At 41.4% G+C, this 21,738-nt stretch overlaps 1 protein-coding gene across 4 annotated transcripts in view; it reads right to left on the reverse strand.

Moving 5' to 3' along the window:
* spryd3 (SPRY domain containing 3) overlaps nt 1-21,738 on the reverse strand; it is a 65,165-nt gene that overhangs the window by 25,037 nt on the left and 18,390 nt on the right. For 3 of the 4 annotated variants that reach the window (XM_076277359.1, XM_076277358.1, XM_076277357.1), the window contains exons 4-7: nt 21,326-21,450; nt 21,064-21,199; nt 20,660-20,848; nt 10,073-10,222 (exon numbers count right to left, since the gene is read on the reverse strand). In XM_076277359.1, coding sequence (XP_076133474.1) covers nt 10,073-10,222; nt 20,660-20,848; nt 21,064-21,199; nt 21,326-21,450 — 600 coding nt within the window. The remainder of the gene's footprint in view (nt 1-10,072; nt 10,223-20,659; nt 20,849-21,063; nt 21,200-21,325; nt 21,451-21,738) is intronic. The other variant, XM_076277360.1, reaches the window with a different exon arrangement.

A 21,738-nucleotide genomic window follows, 5' to 3' on the forward strand; every position in this document is an offset into this window, starting at 1 on the left:
AGACACTATGCTATTCTGTTTTTCATTTTCAGAACATTTGAAAAATACCGCGATAATATGGACAACCGTGATCATTTTGGTCACTATAATCTTCATGTTAAATTTTCATACTGTTACATCCCTAGTTGACACCTCATTGAAGTTTACTTGCTTACTGGCTTGCTAGACAATATCATTAGGTGACATCATGAAAAACTGCCAACATTCTTGTTGGTTTTTGTGTGAACAGAAAACTATATTGTGAAAAACCAGGTAGACTTAAATTAGATACGCGTTTCCAGGTCTTCACTTGACCATGTACCATCTAAATTAATTTGACAATGCAGTAAAAACTAGCTAGATACAGAAAGCTTTGAGGTTACAACGTATGTTGCCTCCTCATAAAAATGTCCATAGTGTAGGCCTAAATGTTACAAGGTGTAATGCATAATGCAACAACAAAGTAACTACAATGTTTTATCACAATTTGTTCCCGCAAAAACAGTAAAGAAACTAATGTATGGGCAGGGCTTCAGACTGTGACCATTTTCTGAAAGTGTGCAATGATGAAACATGCAAAACAATATATTTAGCTGTTACTGTTCCAAAGACAAAATGGCAAAATGAGGATTTTTCCCTTTAGCCCTGAATAATTAACCACTTTGAAAAGTTTGTCACCGTGTTAAAAAGACCGTCAGTAAAAGGAATAGGCTCTAAGAGCAAGAGCAATTTCTAAGAGAAAGAGCAATTTCACTGCATTTAAGGAGATAGCATTTCACTCTGCCAACCATTCCTCTTCTATGGAGGCAGGCAATAACTTGGCCAGGTGGATTATGAGACAGGCAGATGAATGAATCAGGTGAAGAGACTGAATTCTAAGCTAATAGAAATAAAATAATGCAGAGCAGCAGCCAATTAACGAGTTTCGGTGGTAATGCACTTCCAGAGAATTGGGCACAGACCACATTCTGCTGAAAAATGTCTTCTGCCGACAGGATGACAGTGGCTTTGGGGCTCTGTTTTTGACCTGGCTTGTTTTTGTACAAGAATCATATTGTTTCAAACTGATATATTATCACTGCATAATTCATTTTACTCTTGAATAGAGCTCATGCCACTGTCTGGAGCTTAGTTTGCAGCCATTCACTGCATGCCTTAGTATTCAAGGTTACGTCAGGTTGGCTTTGTAGCCGACTTCTTATACCCATGTCTGTGTCTCATGAATCAATGTTTTACTAAATACAGTCAAATGAATCATACAGTCATGTGAAAGGTTTGCCTTCCACAGGAATACACAAACAGTCTACAATGAGCCTCAAAGGTCTATAAAGCTACAGTGTCTCACACTTTTTCAAGTTAACTGCTGGAAATGTACACATTTGCTGTGACAATCTACAATCTCTATGCTCTTTTATAAGCCTGATCAGCTCACCTTCATCCGCTTACACTGCACCACAACTGGAATCCAATACAGCCAAAATGATAGCAGCAACCAAGCCATACAGAGTAAGGCGACTGGGTTTAAAACAGACGTTGGAGAAAAGAGGAGTCAGTCCTCATCAACTAATAGTGACCAAGTGAAATATTTGCTCTCCGTGCGAAAAAGCTGTCAGCACAATGGAAAAGTGAGTGATCTCGCTCCCACAGCAGTCTTTACTACTTTGCTAAGATGAAGCTGAACAAAGGAAAACCAACACCACACCACTTGATGGGTTTTCAGAGGGCAGAATGGAGTCTGATATTTGCCAGGCAAAACATTTGTGAAGGGTTTCAAGTACTTGAGGATTTTTATTAGCAATATAAAACTGACTGGAACTAAAACCTCAGCAACATTTTCACGAACACAGTCTTATGTGTCCTCTACTTGAGAAAAATCTTTTTTCTTTTGATGTTGTCAAGTTTTGGTGGGGCCTGGGTGACTTCAGGGATAAAAATAGGCAGAATGTGTGTTACAATCTGCTGATGTGATTTGCAGGCATTTATTTAGCAGGCATTTATAATCTGAGAGCTGTTAGTTATGTCACGTAAAAGAGTTGATATTTCAGGTATCTCAGGAGAGTTAAGACAACCAGTGCTCCACTTCATCGAGGAAGTGATGGCCTGAAATTTGCACAACTTGTGACGTGCCATCGCTTTCCCCAGCACTGTCTGCTGTGGCAGGATGCACAGAGGACCAAAACATCCTAATATGAGTAAACAGTCATTACACAGCCCTTTCAATTACCTGTTTTTATCACGTCTGTGCAAGCTCAGAACGTGTGATGAGTCGCAGATGCGGGACAACATGGCATGCAGAGGTGGAGGACAACGTGGGAAGTTATGGCTCCTGTTTTCTCCTACCTTCTCCTCCTCCTCCTCACTGAGGCAGAAAGGAGAATGAGATAGAAGGGGGTGGAGAGGCAAGCAGGGAAGGAAGAGAGAGGGAGAGAGAGACAGAGAGGACCAAGTGGCCCCACTCAACCCTTTTACGTGACAAGTTTGTTTACTGTCTGTACGCCAGAGCCTGAGAGCAATTAGTCTGTGCCGAGGCCATGGCCACAGAGAGACCTGGGAGGGTCAGGTGAGAGCGACAGCACAACCACCCCCGCCTGCTTTAAAACGCACCACTTCTTATTATAGGCCTTCCAAAGCAATGCTACAGGGCTAAGACAATTTTCCACCATCACATAAAAGGCTGGCTTCGTGGCCATGAAATTAGAGAACCTGATGAACATCCAACAATCTTAGATTGGACTTGCTTAACAAAGCATTCGCTCTTGCAAACATTCATGTGATTCACTTAGAAGTCCTCTGGATTCTTTGTAGTAACTTTAAGAGGAGTGTTAGGCGAGGCAAAGCAACCTGCCTATACGAGTACATATACTCTATTCTGGCATAAGTCCATTATAATGGTGACACTACATTTCAAACACCAATGCAAGTGCCTTGGACAAAGACAGAGATGTATCCCACAATTACAAAGATATCCTAATTGGTAAGCTAATTGTCCTCTGGGTTTTTGAGAAGCTTGTTCATTTAGAAGGAACTTAACTGAATTCAATCAAATTTGCTAACAAACCATGTCAAACCATCTACCTGACATAATGTGGGTGCAGTTGATAGCATGTTGAGACATTTTATCACAAAGTTAATGTTATAACTCACCTTTGTGTTTGTGTCGATTGATACGAAAAATACAACTTTAATGCCAATAGAGATTGAGGTCTTGACTTGAGATGACTGCAGCACTTCCTATATTAGCCCAGTTGACTTGGATAGAACCTGAATTAATACCACTATTTTTTTCAACTGTGTTAAAGTGAGATTGCTTAAACACATTGGGGAGAATTCTCCCATGTGCGTAAGGGTGCTAGCCTAGAAATCTAGACGCGGCCCTAGCGGCGTTTACATTTGCTGCCAGGGCTAGTCTAACAACTCTCCGTTGGCTTGTGAGCTCCAGAAATCGAAACTTAATCAGGCCAATGAAATCGTGTATAGAGTCGTTAGGTGGGCTTAACATAATGATTGATGGCAGAGTTGCAACGGTTTGGCTTGAATTCCCTGCTACTTCAAAAACAAATAAGATGGATGCTGCTGGCGAACAGTGTGACACGAGTTAAGCTTTTATTAAGTTGGCAAACGTATGAACTAGCCAACTAGCTCCGCTGGTGGGAAACGCATGGGACTCATAGCGCTGCCACTGTCCTATTGCGTGCAGAGGGAATTTGAAAGACAACTGATTATCCCGCCCCTCGGACTGAGCACTGCGAACGGTGAGTGCCCAGACCCTACATTTTAATGTGGGTCTGGCTCGTCAGGCTATAAGGGTGCGTAAGTTAAAAAAAAAAAGCGCGTAACTACGCGCATTTCACTCTGCACAAATTGTCCCCTTTGCTTATATCTGTCATTTACGCGTGATAAAGGGAGTTACGCGTTACGGCTTAACTCATTGAATGCCAAGCTGTTTTCGGAAGCTTTGTCCTAGAGTGCCAGCAATCTAGACCATTGTTGATGATTTTTGTACAGCCACAGCATATTCTGTGTTATAGCTATGAACACATACAATGGCTCGTTTGAAAGGTGAGACTTTAAGCTCTCAGTGGGTGCAAACCGTGTATTTCTACACGCCTCTGTTCCTGAGAAATCCCAAGCTAAACAGTGGCTAGTTTTCATCAAAATCCCTGTTTTTTTCTAGAAATGGAGATATTGCGTCTTTTATGAGTCACTATCACCGACATATTCAGCACTCTGGCAAGGGCGTGCCCTCTTGCAAGCGCGACTCAGCCTACCACCCACTCCGCTAGGCCCGGCTCGTGGTGAAGATGGAACTCCCTCCTCAGCACGGTGTTCAGTCACTCCTTGTAATGTTTTTGACCTGTCGTGACTCGTGGTCAGAGTCATCTTGTCTTAGTAAAAAGGTGGACTCATCCAGCGTTGTCTGGCGAAAACGCACCTGCTGCAATATCTTTTTCTTTGACTTTTTCATTTCTCCCTTCAGAGAAGTGTTGCCTGCAAAGTTTCTAGGAAGAGATCTAACGAGACCTGCCACCTAGTGATAAACCCACGAAAATAAATTACCTGATTTTGACCTGGTGTGCATGTCACTGATAGGCTAATCAGTGACTGATTCGAAACAAAGCGGCAACCATCAAAAGCAGAGTTAAGATCAAACGTCCAGATAAAATGTCCAGATCTTGCGTTTTCATGAGTTTTCGATCGTCATATATTTCATTTCCATTCATCACAGAGTTCCCAAAATCACATATAATGTGTGTTAGAGTGTCTAGTTTCGTAATTAAAAAAAAAAGCTAAACACGTAATATTACGTTTTTGGCACTCATCGCATGGGAAGGAAAAATGTAATATTACGTTTTTGGCACTCAATGAGTTAAGCACCTTTCCAACTACGCGCTCTGGAGGGCTATATTAAGGTTGAGCGCCACTACAAGGTGAAAAGGCATATTGCTCTATGTCGGCAGTAGGCCTAGTTATAAATACTACATAGTAGGCTACATAGAACGATACAAATTAATATTACAGTATCAAATTTGGTGCTTAATATGCTGAAGCAGCTTCATGTTTTCCCTCATTACAGTGTAACATGTTGGCATATTTCCCGACATTACCTTACCCATGAAGCTACATTCAAATAGTGAAAACCCTGTTATAATCACTCACTTTGGATATGGAGCTTACCGACTGTATCTTCAGTTTTAACTTGACGTATAGTCATAATCCCAGGGCCTACTTCGAATCTGTCCATTTCTTTGTAATTTGACCGAAGTCATCCATACATTTGCACAGATGTCTGGACTATTGTCGAGCAGCGTTTATATTCGCCTATCTCTTGATTCGTTTGTAATAGAGGCTGATATTGTTATCCCAGTCTCTCAACTGTATTCGAAACTGCAGGTGTCAGTCTACAGCTCCGTTGGCATAGCTAAATTGACATTATGAGAAGCAGCTGCCATTGCAACTTTCTTTCTCAACAGTGAGTTTTTAAATTATGGATCTACACACCTCAAGCATGTCTTGACTCTTTATAAAAAAACCTCAAAGCATAAGTGAAATTTCGTGAAGTCAATTTTTTGTTAGGCCATGCTTACGTTTTCAAAATCAATGACTGGTTTGTGTTCTTTCTGGATTTAAATGGCATTCAGGTCAATCAAAGACTGGTTTGTGTTCTTTCTGAATTTAAATGGCACTCAGGTCAATCAAAGACTGGTTTGTGTTCTTTCTGGATTTAAATGGCATTCGCTATTCAGTTCACCATGCTTACGTTTTCAAAATCAAAGACTGGTTTGTGTTCTTTCTGGATTTAAATGGCATTCAGGTCAATCAAAGACTGGTTTGTGTTCTTTCTGGATTTAAATGGTACTCAGGTCAATCAAAGACTGGTTTGTGTTCTTTCTGGATTTAAATGGCACTCAGGTCAATCAAAGACTGGTTTGGGTTCTTTCTGGATTTAAATGGCACTCAGGTCAATGAGTAAAGTCCACGTTTCACGTTTTCATATCAACTTAAATTAACAAGGTGGTCGATCAGTCTGGTTCTATTTTAAATAAGGCCGCCTTGATTTCGAACTTGCGCACTGTGGGTGTGACAGAAGTGGGAATGGGAGAATACACGTAACACAGAGGTGCGTATCTCAAGTGCGTAAAAAGAAGCTTATGCGCGATTTACGCACAAATGGGACAATTCCCCCCATTGTTATTGTTTTAACTTTGACAGCCCTAATTTATTTACATATTCAACCTTTCACTTAGTACTTGGTTAAAGTTGAACCAGGCTGGATGAGCATCTATGCACAGCTATTTTCAGGTCTCCAGAGATGCTCTACTGCAGTAGTCTCCAACACGGTGCCCGCGGGACGGCTATGAGGCTCCCCCAGCACACCTTCTAAAAATAGCCAACAGGTCGCCTGCAGATCACGCTCTAAAAACACTCTCCATTGTGAAGTTTTCAATAGATATTTAAGTCTAGACCAGAACCATTTTAAGAATGTATGTAGCCATACATCTGTAACATTAAATTGATATTGGTGATACCTTACAAATTGTAGCTGCGTTAAATTTTAGCCTTTGGCTTCAAATCTGTTTCCCATTCAATCTTTAAACAACAACGGAAGCGGAGCGCATACACGCTGCTCGCATGCATAGACAGTAAAGGGGGGGAAAAATTGCTTGTCTGGTGTAGCCAATGGAAACATATCTTTGCAAAAGTTCTGTGGCCATTCCATGTTCGTCAAATACGGTTCTTGCATGATTGTTCAAGGACTGAAAAACAATTGCTTTAGCTCACAGGCCTTTTCTCCTCCGTAGGCTACTGCAGTATAATAGCGCTGAAAATGTTGTGGCATGCATGACTGAGCAGGACTGTGCTCGACCTTTTTTGTCAGATCATGGAGAGATTTCAGGTATGCAATAACTTTAAAAGGAGTTTTTATATGTTAGGGTGGTGTGGGCGATTACTATTGAAATGTTAAAACCGAATTGTCCACTGAAATCAGAACTTAAACAACCCCTGAATTCATAATGGTGGGTGGGTATAAATTGGGTACAAATTGTAACCCAAATTATTAATTGCACAAAAAGATTGTTTTTTTGTTAAAAAAAAATAGATTAGATTCCCCATGCAAACTTTGAAATGAACAAACTGAACAAAAATGTTGGTAGTGTTGCATAGGCTATTGATGTTAAAGTTGAAAATACAGTTGCTTATAGACCTACACAATATTGATCATTTAAAAGTAAAAATCACATAGGCCTATTATTTAGGAGGACTACCCTCGCAAAAAAGGGGTGAGGGTATGTTTGTTTCAAATGAGTAGCCCTCCATATGATTTCGGGTCTTCAGGTAGCCCTCATTCCCAAAAAGGTTGGAGACCCCTGCTCTACTGGATTCAGATACAGACACTAGCTGGGCCACTCTAGGACTATCACAGAGGTATCCCCAAAGCCTCGCCTGTATTTTCTTGGCTGCATGCTTCAGGTCATTGTGCTGAGTGTAAACATTGACTCAGGATGGCTTTATATTTTTCTATATCCATTTTCCATCTAACCTGACTAGTCACAACATGATGTTGCCACCACCTGTTTTGACGGTGGGGATGATATTAATGAGATGATGCTCAGTGCTTGAGCTATTGGGGACTGTCACCAAGTAGTTCAATCTTCGTTTCATCAGACCAGAACATTTTGCTTTTCATGGTCCTAGGGTCATCCGGGTGCTTTTTGGCAAACTCCCAGTGGGTCATCATGTGCTTTTTACATGGTGTCCTAACTGAATGTAATTGAGTGTCGGCGACAAAATCAGTTTGACTGCTTTGTTTTGAATTGGAATGTCCCATCTGACCAGCACCACGCGGTGCACCATTTTGAGGTATTTCTATTTACTTCCTGTCATTCACATTCTGGTGCTGCTCATTTAATTAGTTGAAATGATGTTCACATGATGTAACAGAAAAGCATATTTGACTAATTCAGTGGACAAAGATCAAAGAGCGTCCAATGCAAGTATTAGATGTCCACTTCCTGTTATGACAGGGTGAGAAATGACTTCCATCCGGCCATTCTACCATTACAGCCTGGAGGATTGCTGCACTGATGGTTGTTCTGTAAGATTCACCCACCTCCACAAAGGACCTCTGAGAAGCCAGTTACTGTTGGTCATTCCAAATCTCTTCCATTAAGAGAATGATTAAACCTACCGTGCTCTTGTGCACTTACCATCCTAAAACAATTTTCTTGGAGAGAGAAAACAAAACATGTCTACTCTCTTCGTAATATCCAAGTGAGCAACAAGCTTCTGTACTCTCAATATAACTTGTCTAATGCCATAGGCCTACTCCAAATAAAGTAAAATTCATCAGAGCAATGTGATACCAACTAGTAAAAAGCATAAGGTTACTAGCCTGACAAAGCAAGACTCATCAAGTGATTGGGATTAATTTACAAGCTAGCGTGGCGTAGACATAATGTTAACTCTAAAAGCATTGGTCCAGCCTAACCAATTACATTGATCGAAGATTCCTAACATTACTGTAAATACATTTCAGCATTTTTCCAACTGCATTTTTTAATGTTTGCAGGCATTGCTCCTACGTTCCTTTGATGTTGGCAGGCATTGCTCCTACGCTTTTTTGGTTTGCAGGCATTGCTCCTACGCTCTTTTGGTTTGCAGGCATTGCTCCTACGCTTTTTTGGTTTGCAGGCATTGCTCCTACGCTCTTTTGGTTTGCAGGCATTGCTCCTACGCTCTTTTGGTTTGCAGGCATTGCTAGTACGCTCTTTTGGTTTGCAGGCATTGCTAGTACGTTCTATTGATGTTTGCAGGCATTGCTCCTACGCTCTTTTGGTTTGCAGGCATTGCTAGTACGCTCTTTTGGTTTGCAGGCATTGCTAGTACGTTCTATTGATGTTTGCAGGCATTGCTCCTACGCTTTTTTGGTTTGCAGGCATTGCTCCTACGCTCTTTTGGTTTGCAGGCATTGCTAGTACGCTCTTTTGGTTTGCAGGCATTGCTAGTACGTTCTATTGATGTTTGCAGGCATTGCTCCTACGCTCTTTTGGTTTGCAGGCATTGCTAGTACGTTCTATTGATGTTTGCAGGCATTGCTCCTACGCTTTTTTGGTTTGCAGGCATTGCTCCTACGCTCTTTTGGTTTGCAGGCATTGCTAGTACGCTCTTTTGGTTTGCAGGCATTGCTCCTACGCTCTTTTGGTTTCGAATCTATAGCATCATCCTCTCTCGTTGCTGATTAGGCAGGTAGTCTGCCGACCAATGGAAACGCTGGTGAACTATTGTGTTCCAGACTAGTATCTCCCTGGGCGTGGCTATAAAATCATCGGTAGGGATATGCCATTGTAAGACACCATTGTCCATGACATACCTGTAGAATTCCTCTCTATGAATTTGGTGAGGATTACATTTTACTTACTTTATTACTTTTTCAGTGTTTGTATTGCTCTCAAGTCTGTAAGATGGTGTAACTTGTGGCCAATGAGATACTGGAGAATAGTACTACTTTCATTTTGTCATTTATATTATTGCAAAAACTATCATGAAATATTGTGATTTAGTTGTTAGTCTTTCACTCACCCCTAATCTTCATATGAACCACAATCTCTAATCATGTAAGTGGGAGTTGTACGACAGACGGAATCATACAAGAGAAAGCATATTTCTAAAAGAGAATGCCGTCTAGATGGACCAGGTACACCAGGGCCGGGTGTCTGAAAGAGCCTACATTACTTTGTCTGCTGTAAACACCTTAGGAAATACTGTACATCTTCACCAAAAGCAAACCTTTTTTGAATAGTAAGACAGCTAATAGTCCTGAAATAGCTATATCAGGCCGGTGCCAAAAACACATTAATTCATGATAAATCCATTGAGTCCTTTTTTGCCAGGATGCTAAGGTATAGGCTTTAGCAACACCAGCAAGTAGGAGGTCCAACCAAGCGTGGGATCCTCTGTAAAAACAGAACATTCATACTGGGTGGAACCCTGGGCTGACCGTACAAATGCAACAGAAAAACAGTTCTCAGAGACCTCAGAGAGAGCACAGAAAATACTACAGTATTCAAAAACACTCGCACATATTTGTACTTACTCTGCGTGCCAGTCCAAGTGCTATATAGCATTTGTCGCCTGCATCCACAATTTCCACCTCAAAGTAGTGACTACGTGTGGTGAGAGGCTGGCGGGCTTGGGCCAATCCCACATCCATGATGCTCTTGCCTTTCCCTACATACTCCAGAAGCTGTGGAGGAACAGATAGCACTGTCAGAGGGGAGACACTGGCAATTACCCCCACATTCCATTCAAAGCTTTTATCATGTCACACCACAAGACACTTTAATTCAAGGGTTAGAGGAAACCATTAATTCCTGTGGGGTGAGGGGAGCATTTAAATTTGAAAAATACCTAATGCCCATGCAATGCCCATTTCATCTCTCAGCATGTGACCCAGCTTTTGATGGCAGTATCTGACAAAGCTAATTTGGGGAGGGTATTGGCCCACATGCAACCCTATGTGATCGGGCACACCACTGAAGAAGCCAGTCTGAATGTTCACATATAAGCATAAAGTTTTAATCTGCTGAATTTAGTTTAGTTTATGGACGAGTATAGCTATTTTACCCAAAAACAGTACTAAAATGTAGGACCCCTTGCGTCTTGTATCTGCATGAAAACCTTGTTGAATCTGTAAAAAACTGACAGGGTAATCATTGCCGCTAAATTCCTTAATGGCAAAGAACTCAAAGAAGTTCCATTTGTAGCCATGAATGAATGCCGCTCCCAGAAAGGATGAATCACCAACTTATGGTTGCCCCTCCAAAAACAGTGTGTGAGTCCACTTACAAAACATTCTCATGGCATTGGGTCAGAAAACCGGGTTCCCAGCTGGAATTTTAAGAGTCATCCTGGGGATTCCGTGCAAGATCAATAGGCCCCTATGACTCCCACTTTAAATGCCATGATGAAATCAAGAAAACCCAAAGGGGAGCTATGGTGAAATCTAGGAGAAGCCAAGTTCCCCATAGACCATGGGGAATCGGGTCATGAGAATACAGAGTATATATTGATATATGATTTGCCTTTGCGAGTTGGATGTTATTGATGAAAAAAAAAAAAGAAACTACAATATACACATTTGGCTATTATGTGTAATGTCACTACTACTTAGACTGGACTTACTGTTTTTAACAAGTGGGGACCTTTGGAGGGAACACTAAATTATGATGAGTTAACCAAAGGCTTCAAGACAATGGGATGCCAATGATCCAATTTGCATAAATTGTGAAAAAGTATGGGGACTGCATTCTGAAATACTAATTCTAGACCAGTGCTAAAAAAGCAGATAGCTTCTATAGCATCTTGGCATACCACAGTGGTAACTGTGGCCGACTAACCTAACATCAACTCTATTTTACGGCATACACTGCCCTTTTCTGCTTTCCCTTCCAATTCTGTTTGTGACAAAATCTCTGCTGCTGATCCAAAAAACACTACTTTAATTATCTTCAGATTTTTCAGGCGCATTTTGTTAATTACTATGTGAATTCTGTTTGCTTTCACAAAATCACTAGCTGCTTGGGTAATGGAAACATTTTCCTGATGCTGTTTATCATTTCCTGTTGTCCTTGTTTATCCCTTAACCCCAATGCCAAACAGTGACTTAAACAAGCAACCTGGGAGGCAGTACAGAGTTGGCTCATTAAAATGCTTTCAGGTTCACAGATCACAGATATTCCACATAATCAAGCATGTACAATGATATCTTGCTTAATTCAACATAAATTAATTTCCAGTTATAGATGCACACAATAGTAAATGTCTGTGGTCATATCATAAATACTATACTACAATCAGCTGAGAGGTTTAACATTTCTACCATTCACTCTCAATGACCTGACTCCCAAAACACACTGTGTTGAAGAAGATACCACTCATCTAGACCTGTCATTCTGTTGTTAAAAAATACATTGGCTGCCTCTTCACATCAAGTTACATGCCTACATCCATTTTTGGTGCGGGGGAATGAGAGCTGTATCTGCCCCACATGACTGTCTTCACACTGCTGAGTAATGCTGCAGGAGTGGAGTGCCTGTTCTTACGATGCTCCTGGCATTTCCCAAAAGCTACCAGAGCTACAGCGCCACTTCGGTCAGATCAAAAATCCTCCCCACTTCTGTGATCCTGGAGTCGAGGCCTGTGTGTGTGTGTGTGTGTGTGTGGTGAGGGAGGGGGTGTTTTGTTGACCTGCTGCCCAGGCAACAGGTGTAACACTCCAAACAAGCTTCCCGAGCTTCCTGTCAAATTTTGGAACATCTTGGAAAGCTGGAACACGCTGGCTCAAGGGTGGAGTAGTTCCACTTGTTTGGCTCAGTTTCATGATCAGAGTTCCAGCACTTCAACCATGAACATTTAACTGGTTGTGGGAAACCCCCATATTAATATGGATATGATCTTCTGTTCGACAGACACAAAATTGCAACATTCTTTCAACACTAATGGTCAAATGAAACCTGACGCCTGGCATGTCTTGATGGTTTTTAGACAAAAAAAGTACACATCGACACCAAATGTGTACACTTAGGTAAGTGTTTCTACATATGTGTGTGGCCTAAATATACAGTCAGCTCCTGCTCCTCAAAGGTTTCTAAGGTGTTCCCAAATATTTGATATGAACTACACCCAAACAAACTCCTCTCACAGGACTATAAATCACTCCAGTGTCAACTCAGAAAGACAGCAATGTCATAACAGACCAAGAGCAGGTGATGAAATATTATAGCCTCTCTTAATGGAAAATGGTTTTCTCAATATCTTTGGTGGACATAATTTAATTATGTAGATTGTTTTATTGATGGTGGGTTGGATTCAGGCATTCAGGCTAATAGCCTAATCATTTCTTTGTTTTTCACATCAGTAATTCAGGTTCCAGTAGCACACTCCTTTCAGGAAGATCACAATAACAGCTCAGACTGGCCAGGAACATTTCAAATGACTCCTCACATGTTTTGCACAGAGAATATCAGCTTCTGCCTTCAAACAGACGCTTTAGAGTTCATTCTTTCAATCGCAACAAACTTAAAAAAATACATGTATGCTTTGCTTCCTTTCTTGTGTGCTTATGTCATTTGTGGTAATGTTTCATGTATGTCCTTTGGTGTTATACAACTCTTGTATGTCTGTATGTATGTCCATGTCCTCTTTCTTAAATGAGCTGCCCAGGGATGCAAAAAGAATTTCAGCCTTGACTGACAATAAAGTTGTATCGTATCGTATCGTTTGAAATGACCAATGATGGGAGGGTGGATGGCATAAGTGCATTGAGAGCTGTTGAGTTCTGTAAACATATTAGTTGGCTGGTCACCTCATGTGCTGATGCACGTCAGTCAGCATGGCAGCTGTACACTTTTTTGACAAATAAACAGAGGAGCAGCAGCAAGGCCGTGCTCTAACAAGTCATGAGATATTTCACCACCTTTTAATCAAACAAATTGTGCCACCATCACATGTTACGGATGTTGCTCAACTTAAAACCTGCACTCATTCCAGTGCCTTGCAGGGACTAATAGTTGTAGACATTTAACATTTGATGGCGACAATTTTATGACTACAGACATGCACAAGATCATAAATGTCTGTTTTTAGATATTCAAATATATGACTGGAAATATTGAAGATAGCTCAGTGTAGAGATACAAGTAGACATTTGGTAATCCTACCCGGGAAAAAAAAAAAACATACAAACAAAAAAACCTTCTACTGTGACTTCTAACCTGGGGGTACTGCTACGGTATCCAGCACATCACTGTTATCTAAACAGAAAAGGCACGGTACATACAGTAGATGTAGACACGTCATGATATCCATTGATAAAATACTTGTTTTTCTCTAAGCTGCATTAACACCTGTTAAATTACCTATTACGTATTAATATACATGTACTACTGTTAAACATAGGATCAGACTTAAACAATATAACAGTACATACGCTTGGATCTCTGACAAAATAATAGAGAAATGGAAATAATCAAGTCTTATTGCAGCAGCATGCCAACTTGCCTTCCAATGTGAATTTTTAGTTTCCTAGTTTCCTGATTTCTCACACAGGCTCAGTTGCCAGAAAGGGTGGGAAGAAGGAGGGAGAAAGGGAGGAAAGGATGAAAAGAATGATAAGACAGAAAGGAGGAAAGGATGAAAAGAATGATAAGACAGAAAGGAGGAAAGGGAGGGAAAATGAGAACGGGACATCTGTGATGCTCCCACATGTTCAGTGCGGTTGAGTTTCAACTGGAAATACTCAGCCGATGGGAAAATGAACTTTTTCTGGACTAAATGCCCAGGCCCAGCCCTGCAGCATGACAATTCTGAAAGAAAAAAGGACGCTCTAACTAGCCAATAGAAACAGTGTCTATGTCAGACAACAGAAACAGTTATTGACACCATTTCCTTATCTCTTTTGGATGAAGGTGGTGGATGCCATGGCAAAAAAAATACAACCTTGAAGTTATAACCTAACCTTCTGAAGAAAAGTCACACTTTAATTATGTCTACAACACCAAGAATTGCATCTGCCACCAACGATTTAAAATCGTTTAAGCCTATACAAGCCTCTGTCACATCCTCTCTCTGGCTCACCCTTAAAAAGCCTCCATCCAAATCCCATGAGCAGGAACTGTGACTTACCACTGGTCAAGAGGAAGTCAATCAGGCACGTGCTACAAAATAATTAGCGTGTGTGACGTTGTGTGACGTGGCCATAGCTCCCCCACCCTGCTCTCTGACTCACTGAGGCCATGTCACGCAGTCAGCGGTGCTGGCAACACTGACCAATAACCGCAAAGTGTTTGGAACAGCAGATGAAAGACGAGCATTAGGGGAAAACGGCCACAAACATGGCTATTGCTTTGACTCACATTAAAGTGCTAAGGTAGGAATTACTGCCTTTAGTCAAATCTCCCTGGAGGAATGCACTCAGACACATTACTTGAGGGGGCAGCGCAGAGGCGGCCAGGTGTTTGTCTGTATGTGAGGCTACAGCGGATGAGCCAGCACTTCCAATGCCCCGGGTACCCGCCTGTGTCTTCCAACCACAAGCCTGGTGGGATTAAGGGTGTTGGACATATCTCTACTCCTGGGGCAACTGTGCACGCGCTCGCCGGCATGTGTGTGTGTATGTGTGTGTGTGCATCAAACGGCACGTACGCAGCAGAGCCAAGCCAAACGCCTCCACACAAGACAAACAACAAGGAGGAGGAGTGTGGCTGCAAACGAGATCTAAACTAAACATGCAAACTTATTTTAGGGAGATTTTAAATCTCAGATCTCATTTATAAAGATTACGCAGCGCTCTTTCAATATTTCTCCTCTGAGCCATTCATCAACTGAGCTGCAAAGATATTAATAAATCATGTCAATAATGAATTAAAAGTAGTGACTCTATTCAGAGCTGATGCATGACTCACTTCTTAATTGCAAGGTAATAACTTTGGAGAAGATTTTTTTTTTTTTAAAAAGGAAAAAACATATCTGAAATACTGTAATCCTATCCTATACCCATCTTGGGTGCTTCTGAGGGTAAAGAGGTGTAACACTCAAACCATGACTGGTTTCTGCCAAGAGAAAGCTCAAGTTTAGAGCAACCCATTAATCCTTGCTGGCAGCTCTGTCTGTCATAAAGGTATTTAAACCTGACATCAGGTCTGTTGGAAAACAGTTTACCCTCAGTTTTAGATAAGTCATGCATTCAGCCATAACACACCAGTCAGTAAAATTCCGGGTAGGGCTAGACTGTTTGCCTTAGACCTTGGTCACTAAATACAAAAGATAAAGTCTTCAGCCCTCTTTCCTTTGCCTTGAATTTTATGTTAATATTTTATGTTGACCCAATGAATGAGGACAATCCAGCTTGGGAATGATAGCTTTTGAAATATTCAAGTCAGTTATTTGCAAAAACTGCAGCGCTTAGTAAATTAACAGCTTTTATATGGACATACAATCTGAATGAAAACAACTGGAAGGTGGAAAAATGAGAAATAGATCAACATATTACGGATGCTGACTAATGGGGTGAGAAGTGAGATGAGGAATGACAGGCCAATGGAACTGCGCCAATGATGATATAAAATGACATTTACCTCTTTATCTCATGCCTGCAAAAGGGAGGAAAAAGACTATGCATTCTTCATATGGAGAATGATCAGGAAGGGACAGCATGTTAATATAGCTAACAGATGGGATATGGTATCTCTTATATAAAAGGAGAATTCATGCTACCATGAGGAATACCGTAATTTCCCAACTATTAGCCGCGGCTTATACACTGATTTTGCAATATTTCTTCAGCTATGAGGTTAATACACGGGGGCAGTTAATATGGCATTAATATGCTTTTGTTTTTTTAACTTGCATAAAACATTGTCCTGTGGCTTATATGCAATGCGGCTAATACACAGGAAATGTATGTAAAGCACACACAAATCCACCAAGAGATTCAACATGTGAACATACAAGACAATTCTTCTGGCAGCTGGTTAATAAGTTGTAATTGAAAGCCGACTTTCTTCCTTTCCAAATGTGTACAGCATCATACATGTTGATGTTATTCTTACCACTTTGAAAAAAAATCATATTCAACTTAAGAATTGAGAAACATGATACATTTTGTACACCCAAAGTCAACTTCAAATCCCAATTAACTTAATAAAACCAACATTTCACATAGTGCTATAGAAGAAATCATATTCAGGAAAACATAAGTATTCAGGTGGGCGAAAATATCTGGAGGCAGAGAGAATGTCCACAATATAATGTGCCCCCTTATGACTTAAGATTAAACAAAAGATTCTAGAAATTAAAAAGTTATAAGGTTTCCTATTGTCAAAACCTAGAAATACATCTTCAGCTGCTTGTTACAACCTATGCTTATCTACACACCATATCAGTACTAATGGTGTAAGAAAATACCAACGCACTTTAACACTGTAAACACACACTGTACTGAATTGTGTAATGAATAGTTTACTTGCAAGGATTTGTTGCAGACAGATGTTTATCTTATATTGTGTTTAAGTCGAAGCCTACTAGTTATCTACCTTCAGCCATTTGACTCTTCCACTCTACTCACACATATGTTATGTATTAACTTTCTTAACTCATGTGGGTAATACATGTCCAGTAAGACTAGATCTGAGTATTCAAGGTGGGTGGTGGTGAAAGGTGCAGTGTTATTGTTATTCAGGCAAACATTCAGCCTGTTATGTGTGCTCTGTGCTTATCAAACAGTCAGACATTCTTTACTGTCTAGTTGGCTGGCAGGTCTTGAGCTTCACCATCTGTGTGAAAAAAAAAAGACCCAGGAGCTGCTTTTAAAATCATTTACGGTCTTGGCTGAAAATGTTGGTACCCTTCCATCAAAAAGGAAAACCCCTCAATTTTTCTTCGAACAAATTTGAAACTGACAAAAGGTATTGCCATTCATCATTGTTCATTCCATGTTTTGTGTAAATTAAACTTCGATTTGGACTCTTCATTCAACGAATATTTTAAATAATAAAACAAATTGAAATTAAATGTAAAAAATGATGGTCCCCTCCCTCTACCTTAAAGAGTGTTGCACCTTTTGAGGTAATCACTTCCAACAAACGCTTTCTGTAGCTCAGAATGAGACTTCTGCATCTGTTGACAGGTAATTTTGTTCACTCTTCCTGAGCCAAGTGCTCCAGCTGTTTCAAGTTTGAAGGGTGCCCTCCGCAGATTGCATGTTTCTGCAACTCTTTCAAGAGATGTTAAATGGGATTTAGCTCTGGACTCTTCAGAGTGTCCCACTATTTGTTCCTTAACTATTCTTGGGGGCTTTTAGCTGTGTGTTTTGGGTCATTATCCTATTGGAGGACCCCTGACCTGTGACTGAAACTTACTTTGACACTAGCCTGTATGGTTCGCTCCAGGATTCCTTCTAGTCTTGAGATTTCATTGTGTCCTCAAGACGCCCTGGGCCAGATGCAGCAAAGCAGCAACAAAATATAACCAAGCTTCCTTCATTTTTCAAAATAGGTATGGTGTTCTTTTCTAGGACATAGTCGTGAACATAGAGCTAATGTGACTGCCAAGAACATCCAGTTTCGTCTCATCAGGCCAAAATACATTTCTCCTGAAGGACCATATGCATTTACCCAATTCTAGTCTGGCTATTTTTATGATTTTCTTTCAACAGTGGATACCTCCAAGGGGCCCACTGTTGTCCAAAAAGTGACCAATAGTGTCAGTCACTGCTGTAGCTTGACCTTGGAGTTCACCTTGAGAGTTTTCTTTGGCTCTTTGTAATCCAATTTGCACTACTTCTGTTCAGTCTAGAGCAGTGTTTCTCAAACTTTTTCAGACCAAGGACCCCTTAATCAATAAAAATAGCCTCACGGACCACCTAGCTAAAAAAAAAAAAGTAGACTTCAACAGTAAATTACACAATAGGCCTACTCACTGATTGTCTTTGCACCTTGCTTATTGTGTCAGAGAATTTATATGATTTAAACTGGCATGCCTTACATAGGCAGTGTTGCAGAAATGTTTGGATTTACATTATAATATTGCAAACAACTCATCTATATTATATTTTACCACGTCTGCTCACAGACCACTTGGGCTAGCTTGCGGACCACACTTTGAGAAACACTGGTCTAGAGTCAATTTTCTTCTTACAGCCACATCCAACAAGGTTGGCTATAGTCCCATGCATCATGTTAACTTGTAAATAATATGTGCAACTGTAGTCACTGGAAAGTCAACCTTCTTGGAGATGTTCTTGGAACCTGGTTCTTTGGCGTTATGGTCAAGGTGCAGGTTTAGTACCCTGGAAACCTGGGTTTTGAGGCTGGGTGGGGTCACTGTTCTCACCCTTCGCTACACCGTACAGAAGACAGTTAACAACAGCCAACAGCTAGAGCAGCCAGGCTACAGTGCTAGACTCTGGGGGCATAATCATACAGTACGCAGTGACTTTGAGAAACAGAGATCTACGTGAACAATTATCCTTTAAATCCTGTGTTCCCCTTAAGGTTGGCATCATCTTGAACTCAGCGGTGGATTTTTTTTTCTCTCTTTTTTTTCTTCTTTCTTTTTTTTGGAAGTTTGTTCTTATTGCAACCTACATAAGTCAATCGTGGAGACCAACTTCCTCAAAATAATTATAACATGCATGTAAGGACCCTTAAGATAGCTAAGCTAAAGCTAATGTTAGAACACAACTGAGTCATTGTAGGTTAGCTGCTTGTTTTCAATATGGACAACTAATGAATAACATTAGGCTACCATTGAAAACTGACAAATATTTCAGTCAACAAGACTAGAATGGGCTTGTCTGGAGGAGGCACAGAGAGAGCCTGGACTAGAGGAAAAAACATAAACTTAAACACACAGGGAAATTGGCCAGTGATTAGATGTCCAATCAATTTGTATATGGTAAGTATATATACTCTTTTGATCCCGTGAGGGAAATGTCTCTGCATTTATCCCAATCCGTGAATTAGTGAAACACACTCAGCACACAGTGAACACACAGTGAGGTGAAGCACACACTAATCCCGACGCAGTGAGCTGCCTGCAACAACAGCGGCGCTCAGGGAGCAGTGAGGGGTTAGGTGCCTTGCTCAAGGGCACTTCAGCCGTGTCTACTGGTCGGGGTTCGAACCGGCAACCCTCCGGGAAACAAGTCCGAAGCGCTAACCAGTAGGCCACGGCTGCCCCTGCATCTCCAGGCTTCAACCAGTGCTGCTGTGGCAGCTAAGGCTGTAAGAGACAGTCGGGAAGAGATAACTGTCAAGAAGAGTAGAGGAGGACGACAGTAGCGAACACAGTGCTGTGAGAAGGCCAGCTTGTGCACGTAACAGCTGGGGTGGACAGCAAACACAGAGACACACAGACACACACACACACACACACACACACACACACACACACACTTGTTGACCAGCTTGTGCAAGTAACAGCTGAGGTGGACAGCAAACAGAGAGATGTGGCTTCATTTTGGTCAGGGTATCAGCAAGCATCAAGTCACTGGATTTAAACCAGACTAGATGGATATGCCGCAAATAACATGTAACAGTAGCATAATAACAGTGAATGTGATAAAAAGCAATTTATATAAATGTTATGTGCCTCCAGAGTCCTAAAACACAGCTGTTCTGCAAAGAACTGTCCTGTACTCTGCCTCTGGTAGCTCTGACCCTAGCGTATTACTGAGATGCTGTGAAAAATATTGGGAGCACCTAAATAAAACAGTTAGGTGCACCAGTGGCAATGTAAAAAGTTAGTCTGAAGTAGGAGTGTCACGATTTTGGTCTTACGTCAAAAATCGATCGAAATTACATCTCGATCTTTGAAATCAAATGATGCAGCCACACCCCCAATGCCACGTCCAGCATGCATGCCAAGTGTCCAAAACACACACACACACACACACACACACACACACACATGTTGAACTGCGGCACGTTATCTCCTCTAACTTCAAGCTGCAGCCAATTAAAAACCAACGCATCAACCAAATTCGAAGCCTCTCATCGCAAAAACAAATCGAATCTTGACTTTAAAATTGGAAATGAAATCGAATCGAGGATTTGGAAACTGTAATGCATGGGCAACGAAACGCAGGGGTGTCTCCCATAGACTGGACTCTCTGGGACCTTACCGTTCCGCTGGACCGCACATCATAGAGGCGACCCCACTCGTCTTCATGGCTGTCCACCATCATCACGCTGTCATCCTCCTCCTGCCCCCACTCGGCCTGCAGGTCCAGCCGCACTTCCTCTCCCAGGGAATGCATGCCGATGGCAGGGAACAGTCCGTCCGGGGCCACAGGTACCACCACCGAACCTACCTGCTCCACAATGTTAAGACGTCACCATTTTTAAAAAAAAAAATTTTTTAAGCGGTGAGTTTAAAAACAGTAGTTTACAATCATTCATGACTAGCATGACATAGCGGCAGATGATGCATTGCTGAAAACGTCCATGTCGTTGACACGGAGCACTGGTCATGAAAGGAACTGAAACACAGACAGGGCACACACAGTCTTCAGCAGGTTGCACTCACCTCTTTCCCATTCTTGGTAAAGAAAACAGTCGTGAGGCCAGCATCTACAGTGTCAGCGTAAATCCCACAGCCAATACGGTCTCCGCGGTTACACTTTGGACCAAACTGCTGTCCTACTCCAGTTCCATTGTAGAGCCTGCACATGCGAGACAGAATCAGCCAATCCATCCCATATACAAAAAAAGACAGATTACAACCAGTATCTCTACTGACACAATATTTACACAGTATTTCCATACTGTGTACAGCGCTGTGTACTCACTTGCCATCATCAGCATGGTATGCGACAGAATGTGGGAGCCAGCCGGGCTGGTGGTCAAGCTTGTAGAACTGAGGAACAAGGCCAACTGCAATAGTACCTCTTACTCCAGTGTCCATTATGGTCACCTGGCACAAGGCACAAAACATAATACTCTTATGAATAACATAATATATATTGTTAAAAAAAAAAATCAGCTGTGAAAAAATGCTGTATAAAAACAGACTGACACAATTTTAGACCAGGAAACATTGTATTCTTAAAGAGCTGTACACTTCAAAGAAAGACAACAACAGTAATGGGATGTCTTTCTATGATAAAAGGCACAGCAGGTGCCCTAGGTCATGTGAGTCACAATTAAAATACAGGCGGGTTGAGGGTAATGGTGAGCAGAGGAGTCAACAAGCAGCAGCGAG

The sequence above is a fragment of the Alosa pseudoharengus genome, unplaced genomic scaffold (assembly GCF_046254945.1).
Source record: "Alosa pseudoharengus isolate Yale_2024_CS ecotype anadromous, Long Island Sound unplaced genomic scaffold, YU_APseudo_1.1 YU_APseudo_1.1_scf_9, whole genome shotgun sequence".
NCBI classification, from domain to species: domain Eukaryota; kingdom Metazoa; phylum Chordata; class Actinopteri; order Clupeiformes; family Clupeidae; genus Alosa; species Alosa pseudoharengus.